This window comes from Triticum urartu, chromosome 1, assembly GCF_003073215.2.
Source record: "Triticum urartu cultivar G1812 chromosome 1, Tu2.1, whole genome shotgun sequence".
In the NCBI taxonomy this organism is placed as follows: domain Eukaryota; kingdom Viridiplantae; phylum Streptophyta; class Magnoliopsida; order Poales; family Poaceae; genus Triticum; species Triticum urartu.
The window spans coordinates 380,449,779-380,466,884 of record NC_053022.1 but is presented as its reverse complement, the minus strand read 5'-3'; the positions used below and the strand labels follow the sequence as shown (position 1 = coordinate 380,466,884).

At 48.1% G+C, this 17,106-nt stretch overlaps 1 protein-coding gene across 1 annotated transcript; it reads left to right on the top strand.

The window, feature by feature from the left end:
* Positions 1-1,982: 1,982 nt before the first annotated feature.
* On the top strand, positions 1,983-4,480 carry LOC125513690 (beta-amylase 3, chloroplastic-like). The gene is made up of 2 exons (XM_048678851.1): positions 1,983-2,694; positions 3,136-4,480. The coding sequence occupies exons 1-2, from the start codon at positions 2,162-2,164 to the stop codon at positions 4,247-4,249; spliced, it is 1,647 nt and encodes a 548-aa protein (XP_048534808.1). The 5' UTR covers positions 1,983-2,161; the 3' UTR covers positions 4,250-4,480.
* Positions 4,481-17,106: the final 12,626 nt, after the last annotated feature.

Sequence of the window (17,106 nt, the reverse complement as noted above, 5' to 3'; positions counted from 1 at the left end):
CCGGTGGCCGCGTTCCACCCGGCCCTGGTTGGCCAGCATTGGAGCCGGTTGTGCTCGGCTCCGGAGATGGCCGACGCCGTGGGGGTTGTGAACTGGTGCCCCACGCCACCGCGGTAGGAGCGGGAAGCGTCGACACAGGAGGAGGTGGTGCAGGAACCTCCCGCCTTCCAGCCCGGCCCCGTCTACCACGGACCGCCGACCCACCTCTGGACGCCGCCAGAGTACGTCGACCTCGTCAGCGACGACGACGACACCGGCAGCCATTGAAGACGACGGCGGCCACGACATCGAAGGGCACGGCAGGAGCACGCGGGCTGCTATTTTTATTGTTAATTATGAGAATGTCAACCGTGGATCTGGACCGTTTTGTGGCCGTGATGCTTAATTTTAATGTTTACTGTTTTTTATTTGCTTTATTTACTTTTTTGGCATTTTATTTTAGTTTTTATGTTTTTTTAATCACGTCCATTCCGGACATGATTTGAGGTGCAGCCACGCGTTGGACGCACCCGCGACCCAACGGACAGAAGCGGACATGGGTCAACCCATTACCGCCCCAAACGGACGAAATCCGGCCAAACTGGACGTCCATCTGGGATCATGCGGTGGAGTTGGCCTAACAACTTCCCATTGGCACCGCTAGAAAGGACTTCAGAGCTAGTTGGTCCGATGCCAATTTTTTTGGAACACGGTACAAACACAAATGTTCATACATACACGCATACACTCACCTCTATGAATGCATACACACATCCTATCCCTACGAGCACATCCGAAAGACCGAGCCGACATATAATCTTGAGATTTACGAAGTCGCCGTAAGTGCCTCGTCGTCGATGGGAACGTCTCCTCCCACTGAAAGAGTGTCGCCGGAAATCCTTCAATAAATTCAGGAATAATGCGAGCACCAGGACGGGCTGAAGATACCACTGTCCCTCTAACTATCCAACCACATGTTGGTTCACGATCCGATGCCAAAAGTTGACGTGCCAAATTTTGATAACTGTCAAATGTTGGCTAGAGATTGGTTGCATACCAGTTTTCGTTGTAAAAGGTTGTCAAATGTTGACAACTTTTGATTTTGCCAAATGTGAACTTGTCAAGTACTCCCTTCACTTTATAATACAGTGCGTTCACGCTTTTCAAGATTTTGCTCTGATCATAAATTTAACCAATATGGATGACAACGGCGGGAGCATGATAGATACCTTTGAATTTGTATTTGAAACAAGTTTCCAAAGATATAAATTTTCAATAGAATGATTTATGTGTTATTGATCTAATTTATGATCAAAATTGAATCTGAAAAAAATTGAATCTGAAAAAACATGAATGTATTACATTATGAAACGAAGGAAGTATTGGCAATGCCAAATGTCGTTTGCCAGGCTCAGGCGTGTGGGACGTTGAGTTAAGAGGATCACTCGAACGGCACGCCTTAAGCCGATCTAGTCGACCAATCACGCTACGCATCTCGTCGATTATCCGAAAACACTCAGCTTAGTCACCGATAAGTGATGCTCGTCACCCGACTTCCTCGCATCCCGCCACGCGCCGGCCAGAGATAATCTTCGCCTCCCGGTTCCCATGAAGCCAGGCCATGACATAGCCCGTCTAGCGGGTCCTTGGCCCAACCGATCTCACTCACTCACCTACACGTGTTAACGTGCGGTGCTAATTAGTCATGAAACCAGTACAGGTGTCGACCTCCCAACTAATCTCCCCGCGAAGCAAATTGAATCCTTGCAAATGGATAAACTCCTTCTCAAAAGTGCAAATGGAAAAGATATTACTACTAGTACTAGTAGAATGGAGTACTGTGCTCTAGGCGTGCATGCATGGGAGAGGAAAAGTGTCGACCCGAAGTATCCACTCCACTCCACTCCACCGTGGCCAATTAGTTTAGCGATAAGCACTCGCCACGCGCCTCCTCCGCCCCCCGCGGAAGAAAATCGAAAATTCGCCTATATATACCGCGCCCCACAGCCCACCTCCCCACAACACCGAGCTCCATTCATTCCGTTCCGTTCGTTCAGCCGATAGAAAAGTCTCGTCGTACTCTCACAGGACCCAAGCCAAGCCAAGCAATCCCCTCTCCTACTCTCTTCCTCCGACGACTCTCTTCTCGCCGAGCGTCTCCTCCCAGCACGCGTAGCGGATCATGGCGCTGACGCTGCGGTCCTCGACGTCCTTCCTCGCGCCGCTCGACCCTTGCTCCAAGCTCCTCCACAGGCCCGAGGACGCGCCGCCCTCCTCCGTCGCCGCCCCGCAGGCGCCCGCCCGGCTCCGCGCCCTCAGGGCGGCCGCGCAGGCCCCGCCGGCGCCGATGGAGGCTCCCGCTCCGATCCCGGCCGAGCTGCTGCACGGCCAGGTCCAGCAGGCGAACGCGGGCGGCGGCCGGCCGAGCAGGGGCGGGGTGCCGGTGTTCGTGATGCTGCCGCTTGACACGGTGGGCCCCCGGGGCCAGGTGTCGCGCGCGCGGGCGCTGGCGGTGAGTCTGATGGCGCTGCGGAGCGCCGGGGTGGAGGGCGTCATGGTGGACGTGTGGTGGGGCGTGGTGGAGCGCGACGGCCCCGGGCGCTACGACTGGGAGGGCTACGCCGAGCTGGTGCGCATGGTGGAGCGCGCCGGCCTACGGCTCCAGATGGTCATGTCCTTCCATCAGTGCGGCGGCAACGTCGGTGACTCCTGCAAGTAAGCAACTCTCCGCCTTGCCGATGATCCATCTCATTTACTTGCCAGCATCATGGACTGCGCTGCAATAGAATCAATCAACCATACAGCGCGAGTAAAAAACCGCAGTTAAATTGGTTTAATTCGATTAGGTTTTCCTCTCGAATCTGGGAGAAATTTGTCGGTTCAGTATGCTCTGGTTGTGCAAGTGTTCTGTTGTTGAGTAACAACTTGTTCAGTTAGTGCTACATGGCGTTTGATTACAGGCTCACTTTGTCATTCCTTGCACGTTTGGCAATGATATGCAGTTCCACTTGGACAAGCAATCGGCGAGTATACAAAAATAGTTCTCTATTTTAATGGGGTTAGCTGATTAGGTTATTGTTTGCGTGTGCCAAATTAGATACATGATTAGCGAATGAGAATTGGGGACAAATGGCTGACTGAAATTGTTGTTTGCAGCATCCCGTTGCCGCCATGGGTTCTGGAGGAGGTGAGCGCCGACCCGGACATCGTGTACACGGACAGGTCCGGCCGCCGCAACCCCGAGTACATCTCCCTCGGCTGCGACACACTGCCGGTGCTCAAGGGCCGGACCCCCGTCCAGGTCTACTCCGACTACATGCGCAGCTTCCGCGACAGGTTCGCCGGCTACCTCGGCACCGTCATCGCCGAGGTCCAGGTTGGCCTGGGCCCCTGCGGCGAGCTGAGGTATCCTTCCTACCCGGAGGCCAACGGGACGTGGAGTTTCCCGGGCATCGGCGAGTTCCAGTGCTACGACAAGTACATGCGGGCGTCGCTGCAGGCGGCGGCCGTGGCGGCGGGGCACGAGAACTGGGGGACAAGTGGGCCGCACGACGCTGGTGAATACAAGCAGTTTCCGGAGGAGACGGGCTTCTTCCGCCGGGACGGCACGTGGAGCACCGAGTACGGCCACTTCTTCCTCAAGTGGTACTCCGGGATGCTCCTGGAGCACGGCGACCGCGTGCTGGCCGCTGCCGAGGCCATCTTCGGCGGCACTGGCGTCACGCTGTCTGCCAAGGTCGCCGGCATCCACTGGCACTACCGGACCCGCTCCCACGCCGCCGAGCTCACCGCGGGGTACTACAACACGCGGCACCACGACGGGTACGAGCCCATCGCGCAGATGCTGGCCAGGCACGGCACCGTGCTCAACTTCACGTGCATGGAGATGAAGGACGAGCAGCAGCCCGGCCACGCCGGCTGCTCGCCGGAGCTCCTGGTGCAGCAGGTCAGGGCCGCGGCGCGGGCGGCGCGCGTGGAGCTCGCTGGCGAGAACGCGCTGGAGCGGTACGACGAGCAGGCGTTCGCGCAGGTGGCCGCCACCGCCGAGGCCGCCGGGCTGAGCGCGTTCACGTACCTGCGCATGAACCGGAACCTGTTCGAGGGCGACAACTGGCGGCGGTTCGTCGCGTTCGTGAAGACCATGGCCGACGGCGGCGCGAGGACGGCGCTGCCGAGGTGCGACACCGGGCAATCGGATCTGTACGTGGGGTTCGTTGACGCCGCCAAGGAGCAGAGGGCGCCGGAGTCCGAGGCCGCCGCGGCATTGTAGGGAGCTTACGTTTGTGTACACATATCACGTCCCCTTGTGTATATGCACGACGTGGTAACGTGCGCCGGGAGGGGGGCTGTATAGTATGATCTGTGCGTGCAGGTTACAGGATTTTATGGCTGTAATCGAGCATTTGTGCTTAGGCCACCTCACTTTTTTTTCTATTCCATTCGAGAATGTTGGAATTTCGGAGAAGATGTAATCGCATTAAACAAAAAAGACCTTCGTCAAGGACTCAAAACAATTTCTTTTTTGAACCATCACCCGGGGAGAGGCTCCCCACCCAAATGCGTTAATCACAGCGTCGAGAAGGCGAGTTTATAGAGGGAGATGGGCTATCGCGCCAAAGGAGGTATTGACGCCATGACATGGCGCCGACCTTCTAAAGTGTACTCCTAAATCTAGAAGTCAAAAGAATAATGTCATGAACAATAATCTTAATGGTTACATGAACGGAGTGACGGTTCCCTCGGAAGTCATGAACAATATGTTTAGCGGTCAAACCATTTAGATCGTCAAAACCCTGGACTTTAAAACTTGATCTTATTTGTCCCATTAAGCAGAAAATAAAGAATGGTGATAGGATCGTATCACCATTAACTTTGGGCGCAATCCTTTGGGCAACCGTCCTTGGCTCTGTTGTTCTTTATGATCCTCTACTTGATTGTAAGATAGTCCACACCAAGAGGACTCTAACTTTCGGAGTTGGTTTATGTTGAGAGGGTCCCTATTAACTCTTGATTTCGCCCAAAAAAATATCCACAGCAACTAGTACTTGAAGCGTGGCTAAGTAGGCATCTTGGGGAACATGGTCGGAGAAGTGTGCTATAGGAGTTATTTATTGATCTCCTGCCTTCTTCATCCCACCTCTAATCATATGTTGCGTGAGCTATATCTTGTGCGCTTTGAGAGAGGGGTTGATCTAAGTTGCTTGGTTGCATTGATTACATCGACTTGAACACTCTGAATCGATTGGTTTGAATGAGATGTTGAAAGCTAGTAGAGGCCATCACTTTATAGATGGTTTGGTAGCCGTTAGCTCGGTGATCTCTTTGAGAAGTTAAAGATGCCCGAATGATGTGTGAAGTTGTCATGGAGCTTGCCATCTCCCACGTGAAGGAAGTATTAATCACTTGTGGATTGAGGGGCAATCCCTCGAGAGGAGAGTGACTCAAGAGAGAGTATTCATGGGAACTTTAACGGAGAGTAGACTATCGGTTGATTTTTGAACAGTGGGAATACATCTTCCATCTCATGTCCCATTTATATTTCATATATCGTACTAACTGCTATTGATATATCACGTATGGTGATTGAATTTGTTGCTAGTTTGTTTTTACGACAAATCTTGTTTATCATAGGATGTTGTGCACTTAGTGAGCCTAGCACATCATGAATTTTATGCTTGAAAAGAATCTGACTAGTTTAATCATGTATTAGGATTAAGCCAAACATATAATTGTTCTAAAAAGATATCCACCTCCATTCTTGATGATATCTATGTCCTTTTAGCATTGGATACCTAGGTAACACTATTCGATTTTTCAGATAAAGTTTTCACATCCACCTGTCTGCTCCAAATCATTCCACATTTTCTAATAACCCTCCAAATACAGATTCTTCACAAGATTTTTCATCACATGCAATTTGATTTCACGACAGCTTTTCCTAGCCGCTATAGCGGGCTATTGCGGCCGCTAAGCCATGTAGCGGTAAGTATTACATGTGCATGTTCAACAGTAAAATAGGGTATTTTCGTCAGGAAAACAAAGGATATTTTATAGAAAAACAGAGTATACATTCAACAAGAAAAAATAATATATATTCACCGGTTCACAAACATGGGAAATCAAACAAGCATCTATTCATCCATTCACAAACATGAGAAATCAAACAAGCATTACGAGTTACAACAAAGCATCACCAATTCACCATTCACTTGAATTCAAAGTCTCAAGTTCATAACAAATAATAAAGGTTTGCACCAGGCCAACAAGCCGCAAGAGCATACCCATTACATGCATCGTGAAATGTTCACCAATCACTGTTTTTTCAAAAGCATAAGTATAAGAATTAACTGCATAAGGAAGTTCATAGATAAACTGAAAATCTCACAAGTCAGAAGCAGAGCTCATGTGAGTGTCATTATTGTCATCGTCACTTTCTAAAGCAGAGGAAGCCAAAAGTAGATCTTCATGAGGAGTAACAGGGGTCATCATCTTCTTATTCTTAGCATGGATGCCCCTATTCATTTTATGTATTGGATTAATAGCCGAAGTTGATGGTCCAGCTTGCACACTTGCATATGGTAGCTCTTGTTCTTGATCTTCTCCTTCATTTTGTTCTTCGTTGTTATTTGGAACCACACCAGTGACCCGTTCATTATCATAATCTTCTAAAACACCAACCACATGCTTCTCAATTGGCTCACTAATTGTTTAGTTTCTTGTCCCTCATTTTGGAGTTGAACTTGATGAAAACAAGGTCCCTCATCTTGTCATGCAACAGCTTGCCACGCCTCTTCGTGTGAAGCTACAAATGGACAAATGTTCAAAATGCTCCTCATGCAAGAAAGGGTACCATATGTCCATATATGTAATCAAAAGGAAACAAATAATGCTCTTCATACAATTCAAATATGACCCCTATAGGTTGAGCCAAATCCTAACCACTTGATACACTGGAAAGCTACAAATTGAGCCAAAAAATGTCAGAGAATTCAAAATTGTGTGTCATAATAGGAAGCAACAGAATGAGCAAAATTCTAACCACTACATATACTAGAAAGCTACAGATTGAGCCAGGAAACATTGGAGAAGTAAAAACAGATTTAACCACTAGTTACACTCACATAGGTGTAGATCATCATGGTGCAATGAATATACATGTAAACGAATCTTTGTAGTTTCATTTCTAGTTGCGCAAGGTTAATTTTGTGAGGTGCGGATTCTCTTACATAATTATATGTCATAATCTTTGTGACCTATCCATTTGTTGATCAGCAATTCAACATCTTGAAAAGTATATGCATAACTCACAAAATTAACAAATGGAAAAATATACTTGATCAAATATACTCTTGTTCCTCTCACAAATAGAGGAACTCCATGTTAAACCAAGTATCCTTGCAACCATTATCCTAAGTTTTGGAGCACTCGCCCCATGGTTCATCCACTATTTAGCTTCAAAATAAAACAAGTGTGACACTGTTAGTAAACCTTTGGGCCGGGCAGGATAACATCATAAGAAACAATAGTTAGATAACTATTTACCTAGATCAAAACATTTGTTTCTCCTTTGTTGTACAACAATGTCCCCACCAAAGGACCCCATCTCCTCCTAATAATGATCAATATCATTAATGATTTCTTCTTAAGTGATAGGATCTTCAATCATCTTTGAAATACAAGTTATTAGTCCTTTTTTAAACTGACATCGATCTCAATATCTAGATTCTTTGGATAATAATAGTATGGGTCCAAGTAGTACCCATGCATATGCAATGTCGTCTTGAGTTTGTTGTCCCATTTCTTGTCAATAATGTCCCATACTTCTAGAAATCTAGTCTTTTGATTATCAAACCTCATTGAGATCTTGCTAATTGTGAGCTGCGTTGGGATTTCCTCGAAGAGGAAAGGATGACACATTACAGTAGAGATAAGTATTTCCCTCAGTTATGAAACCAAGGTTATCAATCCAGTAGGAGAACGAAGCAACACTATGTAAACAACACCTGCACACAAACAACAAATACTTGCAACCCAACGCGTAGAGGGGTTGTCAATCCCTCAACGGTTATGAGCAAGATTAAATTGTATAGGTTTTGATAGATAGATCTGACAAAAATAAAAAATAAAATAAATAAAAGAAAATTACAACAAGATATTTTTGGTTTTAATATATGATAGAAAATAGACCCAGGGGCCATAGTTTTCACCAGAGCCTTCTCTCATAAAAATAGCATACGATGCGTAGACAAACTACTGTTGGGCAATCACTATTGCAGGATGCTGCTAACGTGACACTACGATCAGAGACCCTTTGACGAAATTGTGTGCAATGCATTAATCACAAACGGGGATGTAAAAAACCCGTCAAAAAAGAAGCAAAACATTTGCGATGGCGGAGCCATCAAACACGGTTCAGATTTTAGTTGCGTGTGCGATTCAGGGCACACAGTTAACCCATTCGAACTGTTAGTGATGAGGCAGAATAACAGAAACGGGCAGCCATATCAATGTGTGTGCGATATACGGCATACAATTCGCTCCGATGAACTGTTTGCTATTAGGGTGTGCAACAGAAACGGTTAGCCAGATCAAGGTGTGTGTGATATAGGGCATACGGTTCACTCGGACGAACTATTTTTGATTAGCGAACACAACAGAAACAATTCAACTTAACAAGATGTGTGTGATATGTGACAAACAGCCGACACAGATCAACTGTTTGCGATGATAAATTACAACACAGAAGGTTAATACAGTTAGTTCATGTGCGATTCTGTGTGTACAAAAAAACTTTAAAAAATACAAACCAGTTGCCTGCGGTGGCTAGGAGTATCGCACACGATGTGTCTGTGAGTACTCGTGTGCGATGATTAGTAAGTTGCACATACGTTTTCTTATGTTAACACTTGTGTGATAAATAACACGTGGCACCGGATACGGTATTCGGGTTGTGTGTGTGCTCCATTAGTCTTCCCGCACTCCAGCGAATGCTTCCGCGCTCCACATGGGTGAATTGTAAAATCCACGCCTCTTCCCTCGTCTGTTTCCTACCACTAGCTAACGGCTTGCTGCATATAACCCAGGCGGCAACGCACCGCCGCGACACTCTGCGCAGATCTAGTCCTCACCCATCCACCATTAGTTATTCCAAGCATGCCAGGCAATGACCAAAGCTTCGACGTCGACGCCTACCTGCGTTACATCTTCGGCAAGGAGAACAAGTCAGAGCAGGTCGGGGAGTAAGAGCTTCATCGGCCGGTCCAGGCACCATGGCCCATCGGCAGCGATATCGGCGTGACAATCCTTGGGAGCACAAATCGACATATTGCAGAGGTGTGATGAGCAGTTTGCCATCCACCGTGCAAAAGATCCAGAGCTGCTCGGCGGCATGATCGACGATCCACCCGAAGAGCCGCCATCACCAGTGCTCATCGAGAGCCTGATGCCCCGCAAGGAATGGGCAGAGGACCTCTGCAATTCAGTCAAGATAAAGGCAGGCTGCGGCTTCATCATTGTCCGTGGCGGCCGTGTCAACCTCGATCCCGATGATGTGGTGGCCAGGCTCGAGCGCATCCTTGGCGGAGTTGACGTCCTTGATGAAGTAGAACATCACCAACGTGATATCTTGAGGATGCAGGTGATGGATGTAATTTGCTACCAGGCCAGAGACATGAAAATGGAGCGGTTTTGCGTAGTTGTCATGCACGCGATTGCACGCTATCAAGCTCTTCTGGAAGAGGCCCAGCAGCCCCAAGAGCCTCCCAGCGCCAGCAACTCCGTAGGCGGAGGTGGGTCGGGACACTTGGAGTGAACGGCCGCAAGGGTGCCATGCTGATCGTGGAGCTCGAGAAGACCATCGTCGGAAGGCTGCCAACTCAGCCTTTTAACTTATATTTTATTATAATTGTATGGATATGTAGGTCGTGAGTGTTCCGGGCCTTGCCGCATGTGGCATTTTAAATTATCCTGAATATGTAAGACAATTATTAATAATATTAACCGTTGCCACTGTAAATTTGCCTCAACGGCGAGCAAAGCGCGTGCAAGGACGCCAGAGCGGAGCATGCCGCGGCCACCTCAACGGCGAGCAACCACGTGGTCAACCTTCTGCCATCAATAAATTTTGACCTTGTTTCTCGTCACATTGCAGATTACAATGCAATAAGTAATTGCAAATCTGTTCACATCTAGCAAACTAATATGTGTTCATACTTAGCACCGGGCTATAAAAACTACCCACTCAAAAATTACTTCAAAGTTCATCTCCTCGTCACCCACAAAGTTGGTCTTTCCTGTCAAGTTGTTCTGCCATGACCGATAGGAGGAGTTTAGGGTGGACATATAACCATGCAGCAAAGACCAAGACCACGGAAGCACTAGAGAGGTCCCGCCACGAAGCCGCAGCCGCAGTCGCAGCAGAGATGTCCTGGCGCGCTGCGGAGCCCTCGAACGAGCTCTCACGGGCACACGAGGGCTCTCACAAGCGCATTCGCAGCGTCGGCCATCGCGACGAGCCGGCGTTCCTGAAGTCCTTCGCCGACAACGACGACATTCTCGCTAGCGTCACTACGCAGCAGGAGCTGGTTGACAGCTTGATGAAGCTACTCAAGATCAGCGATGCCTCGGTTGACAAGGCGACTGGCCTCATCGAGCAACTCGTGGGTGATAATGCGAAGCTCCTCAAGTTGCTCGCCGAGAAGGAGGAAGAGGCCGCCGGCTGGAAGATGCTGCATGAGCAGAGCAGTGCCTCGGAGATGACGCTGAAAGCGGTCGTCGAGGAACTGATGGGTGGCTTGAAGAAGCTCCGGATCGAGCACGAGCAGGAGGTGGAGGAATCTGTGGCCGCTTTCAAGCAAAGTCGTGAGGAATTGAAGAAGAGCTGGAGGATTTGGTCGCCCGGCGATCCATCGACGAGTAGAGACAGTAGCGTCCCAAATCATTGTCTGCAATTTCCTTCTTCTCTTTCCCCCGTGTCTTCCGGGCTTTGCCGCATGTGGCATTTTAAATTATCCGGAATATGTAAGACAATTATTATCTGCGCCATTGTAAATTTGTCGTTGTATTATTTGTTGCCATTTTATTTGTGGTCGTATTATCCATTGCCCTATGTGGCAATTTAAATTAGGGCGGAATACAAGTTGAAAACATGAAACAAAGCAAATGTTGACATGGGATCACAAGCAAACACTCTCCGTCCAGGTGCTTTAATTAACCCATTAATGGAGAAGTTGTGAGCGAGGCGGGCGATGGCTGGTGCATGGAGGTCAAAGAGCTCACTTCCCGATGAGCATGGGAGGCCTTGCTGCTCGCACATGTCCCGTCGAGCTTGCGAGATGGACAGGATGCACGCGTCCCGGCGAGCCTGCGTGGCGGACTGCTCGCACTCGTCCCATCGAGCCTGCACGGCGGACTTCTCGCGCTCGTCCTGTCTAATCAAACAGCTGCACGCACACCACTGAGTATGGTTAACTTTCGACACGGTTAATATAATACAACCGTTTGCGATATTAACGTGTCAGCTTTTTGTTTCAAAAAGGACTTCGTTGGTATGTGTGCGCCTCTTCTCAAACTGGACGAATTTTTTACCACGACATATATGTGCCATGTCATCAAATCATCCCAAGTTTCATGTTTTTTGGGTAAGTTTTTGATTTACTGGGATTTAAAAACCGAGATTCTCAATGTTTCAGGACGACGACAAGTTTGTAATTCATTCTCATTCCTTAAATGAGACCTAAACATGCACCCAATGTCACATGTACGATTTCCCACCCATTTTGCCTCACTAGAGCAAGTGCTTGCAGTTCAAATTTGAATGACTACATTAAATGCGTATAAAACTTAGTAATTAGTAATATATATACAATGGCCGAACGAACCCTGAATAGTTTCAAATTTCAGCCTGACACTCTTGTTATTCTATATTGCCCGTGGAAAATAAAGTTCAAGTTGAGAAGAGGCAGCGATTATCGTTTCTCCCACAAGAGGGGCATGTTTCCCTACCGGAACCACGAGGTTTGCAACAGGCTCCGGTTTGTAAGAGGCTTGTAATATAGCTTCACCCAAATTGGACAATTCTATGTACCATGTGTTGGAAATATGCCCTAGAGGCAATAATAAAAGCATTATTATTATATTTCCTTATTCATGATAATTGTCTTTATCCATGCTATAATTGTGTTATCCGGAAATCGTAATACATGTGTGAATAACAGACACCAACATGTCCCTAGTAAGCCTCTAGTTGACTAGCTCGTTGATCAACAGATAGTCATGGTTTCCTGACTATGGACATTGGATGTCATTGATAACGAGATCACATCATTAGGAGAATGATGTGATGGACAAGACCCAATCCTAAACATAGCACAAGATCGTATAGTTCGTTTGCTAGAGTTTTCCAATGTCAAAGTATCTTTTCCTTAGACCATGAGATCGTGTAACTCCGGGATACCGTAGGAGTGCTTTGGGTATACCAAACGTCACAACGTAACTGGGTGACTATAAAGGTAGACTACGGGTATCTCCGAAAATGTCTGTTGGGTTGACATGGATCAAGACTGGGATTTGTCACTCCGTATGACGGAGAGGTATCACTGGGCCCACTCGGTGATGCATCATCATAATGAGCTCAAAGTGACCAAGTGTCTGGTCACGGGATCATGCATTACGGTACGAGTAAAGTGACTTGCCGGTAACGAGATTGAACGAGGTATTAGGATACCGACGATCGAATCTCGGGCAAGTAACATATCGATTGACAAAGGGAATTGCATACGGGGTTGATTGAATCCTCGACATCGTGGTTCATCCGATGAGATCATCGTGGAGCATGTGGGAGCCAACATGGGTATCCAGATCCCGCGGTTGGTTATTGACCGGAGAGTCGTCTCGGTTATGTCTGCTTGTCTCCCGAACCCGTAGGGTCTACACACTTAAGGTTCGGTGACGCTAGGGTTATGAAGATATGTATATGCAGTAACCCGAATATTGTTCGGAGTCCCGGATGAGATCCCGGACGTCACGAGGAGTTCCGGAATGGTCCGGAGGTAAAGAATTATATATAGGAAGTGCTGTTTCGGCCATCGGGACAAGTTTCGGGGTCACCGGTATTGTACCGGGACCATCGAAAGGGTCCCGGGGGTCCACCGGGTGGGCCACCTGTCCCGGGGGGCCCCATGGGCTGAAGTGGGAGGGAACCCAGCCCAAAGTGGGCTGGGGCGCCACCCCCAAGGGCCCATGCGCCTAGGGTTGGGGGAAACCCTAAGGGGGGCGCCCCCTTGCTTGGGGGGCAAGCCCCCCACCCCTTGGCCGCCGCCCCCCCTAGTAGATTCCATCTACTACGGCCGGCGCCCCCCCCCTTGGCACCCCTATATATAGTTGAGGAGAGAGAGGACTTCATACCTCAGCTTTGGCGCCTCCCTCTCTCCCCGTTACGTCTCTCTCTCGTAGTATAGGCGAAGCCCTGCTACTGTGACGCCCTGCATCCACCACCACGCCGTCGTGCTGCTGGATCTTCATCAACCTCTCCTTCCCCCTTGCTGGATCAAGAAGGAGGAGACGTCTCCCGTCCCGTACGTGTGTTGAACGCGGAGGTGCCGTCCGTTCGGCGCTTGGTCATCGGTGATTTGGATCACGTCGTGTTCGACTACATCATCACCGTTCTTTGAACGCTTCCGCACGCGATCTACAAAGGTATGTAGATGCATCTGATGACTCGTTGCTAGATGAACTCCTAGATAGATCTTGGTGAAACGAGTAGGAAATTTTTTGTTTTCTGCAACGTTCCCCAACACCATGTAGTGACACCATGCCAAGTTTCATGATTTCCTAGTGAGTTTTGGATTTACAGAGATTTAAAAACCAACATTCGCAATGTTTGTGGCCAAGCCAGGACGGCGAGACGGTTGAATTCGTTCCCATTCGTTCCATGGGACCTAAACATGCACCCCAAAGAAACATGTACGTTTTTTCTAGCCATTTTGGTGCACTGGAGCATGTATTTGTAGTTCGGATTTGAATTATGGACATTAAATTGCTTAGAAAACTCAATTAATGAATAAAAAAGGTCAAACGAACCCTGAATAATTTCAAAGTTCAGCGCGAATCTCCCGTTGTTTCGTGTCACGTGTAGAAGAAAATACGAGGCTAGAAGAGGGAGTGATTATCGTTTGTCCCACAAGGGGACATGTTTCCCTATCGAAACCACGAGGGTTCTTGCGACAGGCTCCGGTTTGTAAGAGGTTTGTAATAAAGCTTGGCCTAAATTGGCAATGTTTTTACCATGACATATATGTGCCATGACGTGACACCATGCCACCTTTGATGACTTTCTAGTGAGTTTTGGATTTATGGGGACTTAAAGCCGAGATTCGAAATGTTTGAGGACGAGTCAGGACATCGGTATGGTTGTAATTCGTTCACATTCCTGGCATGGGACCTAAACATGCACCCAAGGACACATGTATAATTTTTCGAGCCATTTTGGTGAACTGGAGCATGTATTTGTAGTTCAGATTTGAATTATGGATATTAAATGCCTAGGAAACTCAATTAGTGTATATATAAAAAGGCCAAACGAACCCTGAATAAGTTTAAATTTCAGCATAGATATCATGTCGTTCCATGTTGCCCATGGAAGAAAATACAAGGCGAAAAGAGGAAGTGATTATGTTTCGCCCATAAGGGGAACACGTTTCCCTATCGGAACCATGAGGCTTCTTTGAGAGAAGCTCCGGTTTTTGTAAGAGGTTTCTAATAAAGCTTGGCCCAAATTGACAATGTTTCTACCACGACATATATGTGCCATGACGTGACACCATGCCACCTTTGATGACTTTCTGATGAGTTTAGGATTTACGGGGATTTAAAAACCAAGATTCCAAATGTTTGAGGATGATCCAGGACGTGGGTACGGTTGTAATTCGTTCCCATTCCTCGCATGGGACCTAAACATGCACCCAAGGACACATGTATAAATTTTCTAGCTATTTTTGTGAACTAGAGCATGTATTTGAAGTTCAAATTTGAATTATGGACATTAAATGCCTACATAACTCAATTAGTGTATAAAAAGGCCAAACGAACCCTGAATAAGTTTAAATTTCAGCACGGATATCCTGTCGTTCCATATTGCCCGTAGAAGAAAATACAAGGCGAAAAGAGGCAGTGATCACATTTCGCCCACAAGGGGGACACATTTCCCTATCGAAACCACGAGGCTTCTTTGAGAGAAGCTCCAGTTTGTAAGAGGCTTGTAATAAAACTTGCACCACAATGGACGGAAAAAATTCCTCGACATATAAGTGCCATGTCGTGACACCATGCCAAGTTTCACATTTTCAGCTTAGTTTTGGAGTTACGGGGATTTAAAAACCGAGATTCTTCTCATGAAATGTTTTCATATAGCACACGGTTCACTCACGAAAGCCGATATTCAATGAAAACTTCGTGGAAACCATATTTTAAAGTTTCATAAAAATGTGAAAAAAAATGTGGGATGTTAAGAAGGTGATGTTTTATGCGACACAAAATTTCAAGTTGAAAAACATTACGAGATGTGAGCTATGAAAAAGACAAATTCAGCCCTAAATAGTGACATTACTATTCAGCACTATTTAACACTGATTTTGTCTTTTTCATAGCTCACATCTCGTAATGTGTTTCAACTTAAAATTTTGTGTGGCAATAAAACATCATCCTCTTAACATTTCACATTTTTTTCAATTTTTTTTGAAACTTCAAAACATCTTTTTCTCGTGGTTTTCACCGATCTCCACCGAATGTTGGTTTGCTTATAATATTCTTCCCCCCTACTGCGCGCGTGATCTGAGTCGTGCATTCTGATTGGCCAGAACCCAAACACCATGGATCGTACGTGTGCACCGTTGGATGTTCCCAGATTGAACGACAACCTTGTGCCCTTTCGACAACACATGCAGTACATTGGTAAGCACTGTGCACATGCGTCATGCTAGCTCACGCTTCCTTATCTACTAGGTTTTCAAAACAGGCTACCGTTTCTCGCCACTCCTCTCATCGGTTTCCTGCCTCTTCTTCCATCATTTTCCCGCTACCAGTGTCAGTGCTCATTGAAGGTTTGTGTGACGCCCCAAGACCGATGCGTCAGGTGTCTTCCAGTTATTCGCTGTTGTTGCCTTGTCATTTGCTTGCGTGTCGCATCTTGCCATGTCATCATGTGCATTGCATCATCATGTTTTCAAAACTTGCATCTGTCCCGGTCTCCTCGTTCTCTCTGTTGTCCGTTCTGAGTCCAGACACACTTGCACGCGCCCGTGGCACGTCCAAAATAGTATTTTATAGGTGTCCAGAAAATGTTCTCGGAATGGGATAAAAGTTGGCATGCGGTGTTGTTATGTTGTCAGTAGGTCGCCTGTCAAATTTCATCGCATTCGGAGTTCGTTTGATAGCCCAACCGTTAAACTATAGCGACAAAGTAGCCGGTCACACGTCGGACGTTTTCGGTCTCCGGAAACCATTGCCGGGCTGTCTTCTCTTCTCTCCTCTCAGCCCATCGCACTCTCCACAGCCCACCTAGCCCATCTAACCCCTCCCCTCCGACCGGAGCCGTTGGATCACAATCGGAGGGCTCCGGAAGCCCCAAATCCCCCTTACCTAGTCCATGTGTCTATATATAGACCTTCCCCTTCCTATTTTGGAACCCTAACCCCCACCTACCTCTAGCCTCCTCTTTGGGATCCCCGCAGCCGCCAGCCACCTTCTCCTCAAATTCCGTTGCCAGCCACCGCGTCCCCGCCACTTGGCGAGCTCCGATTCATTGCGCCGCCGCCAGCCGCCGCCTCCAGCCAATGGCGTGCGGCCACGTCGCCCTGCCTCCCCATCCCACAGCCGAGGGCCCGCCGAAGCCCGCGCGAGGCCCGCTCCGGGCCACAACCGATCCCGAGCCGCCGCCGCCGCGCGCACACAACCCCACAGGAGCCCTTGCCCCTGAGCTCCCTCTCGCTCGTCCCCGTCGCTTGAGTCGCCTCACACCGTGCCGGGATGAACTCCGACGACCCGGAGCCGCCGTCGGTGACCCTAGGCCAGATCCACCTCTCTCTCCTTTCCCTCTGTCCTTCCTCTCCCTCACCTCTCTCTCTCTCCCGC

Excerpts from the sequence above, each read along its gene's own strand:
- LOC125513690 (XM_048678851.1), top strand. The coding sequence starts at position 2,162 with ATGGCGCTGACGCTGCGGTCCTCGACGTCCTTCCTCGCGCCGCTCGAC. Across the intron at positions 2,695-3,135 it reads AACGTCGGTGACTCCTGCAA|CATCCCGTTGCCGCCATGGG; the intron begins GTAAGCAACTCT and ends TGTTGTTTGCAG.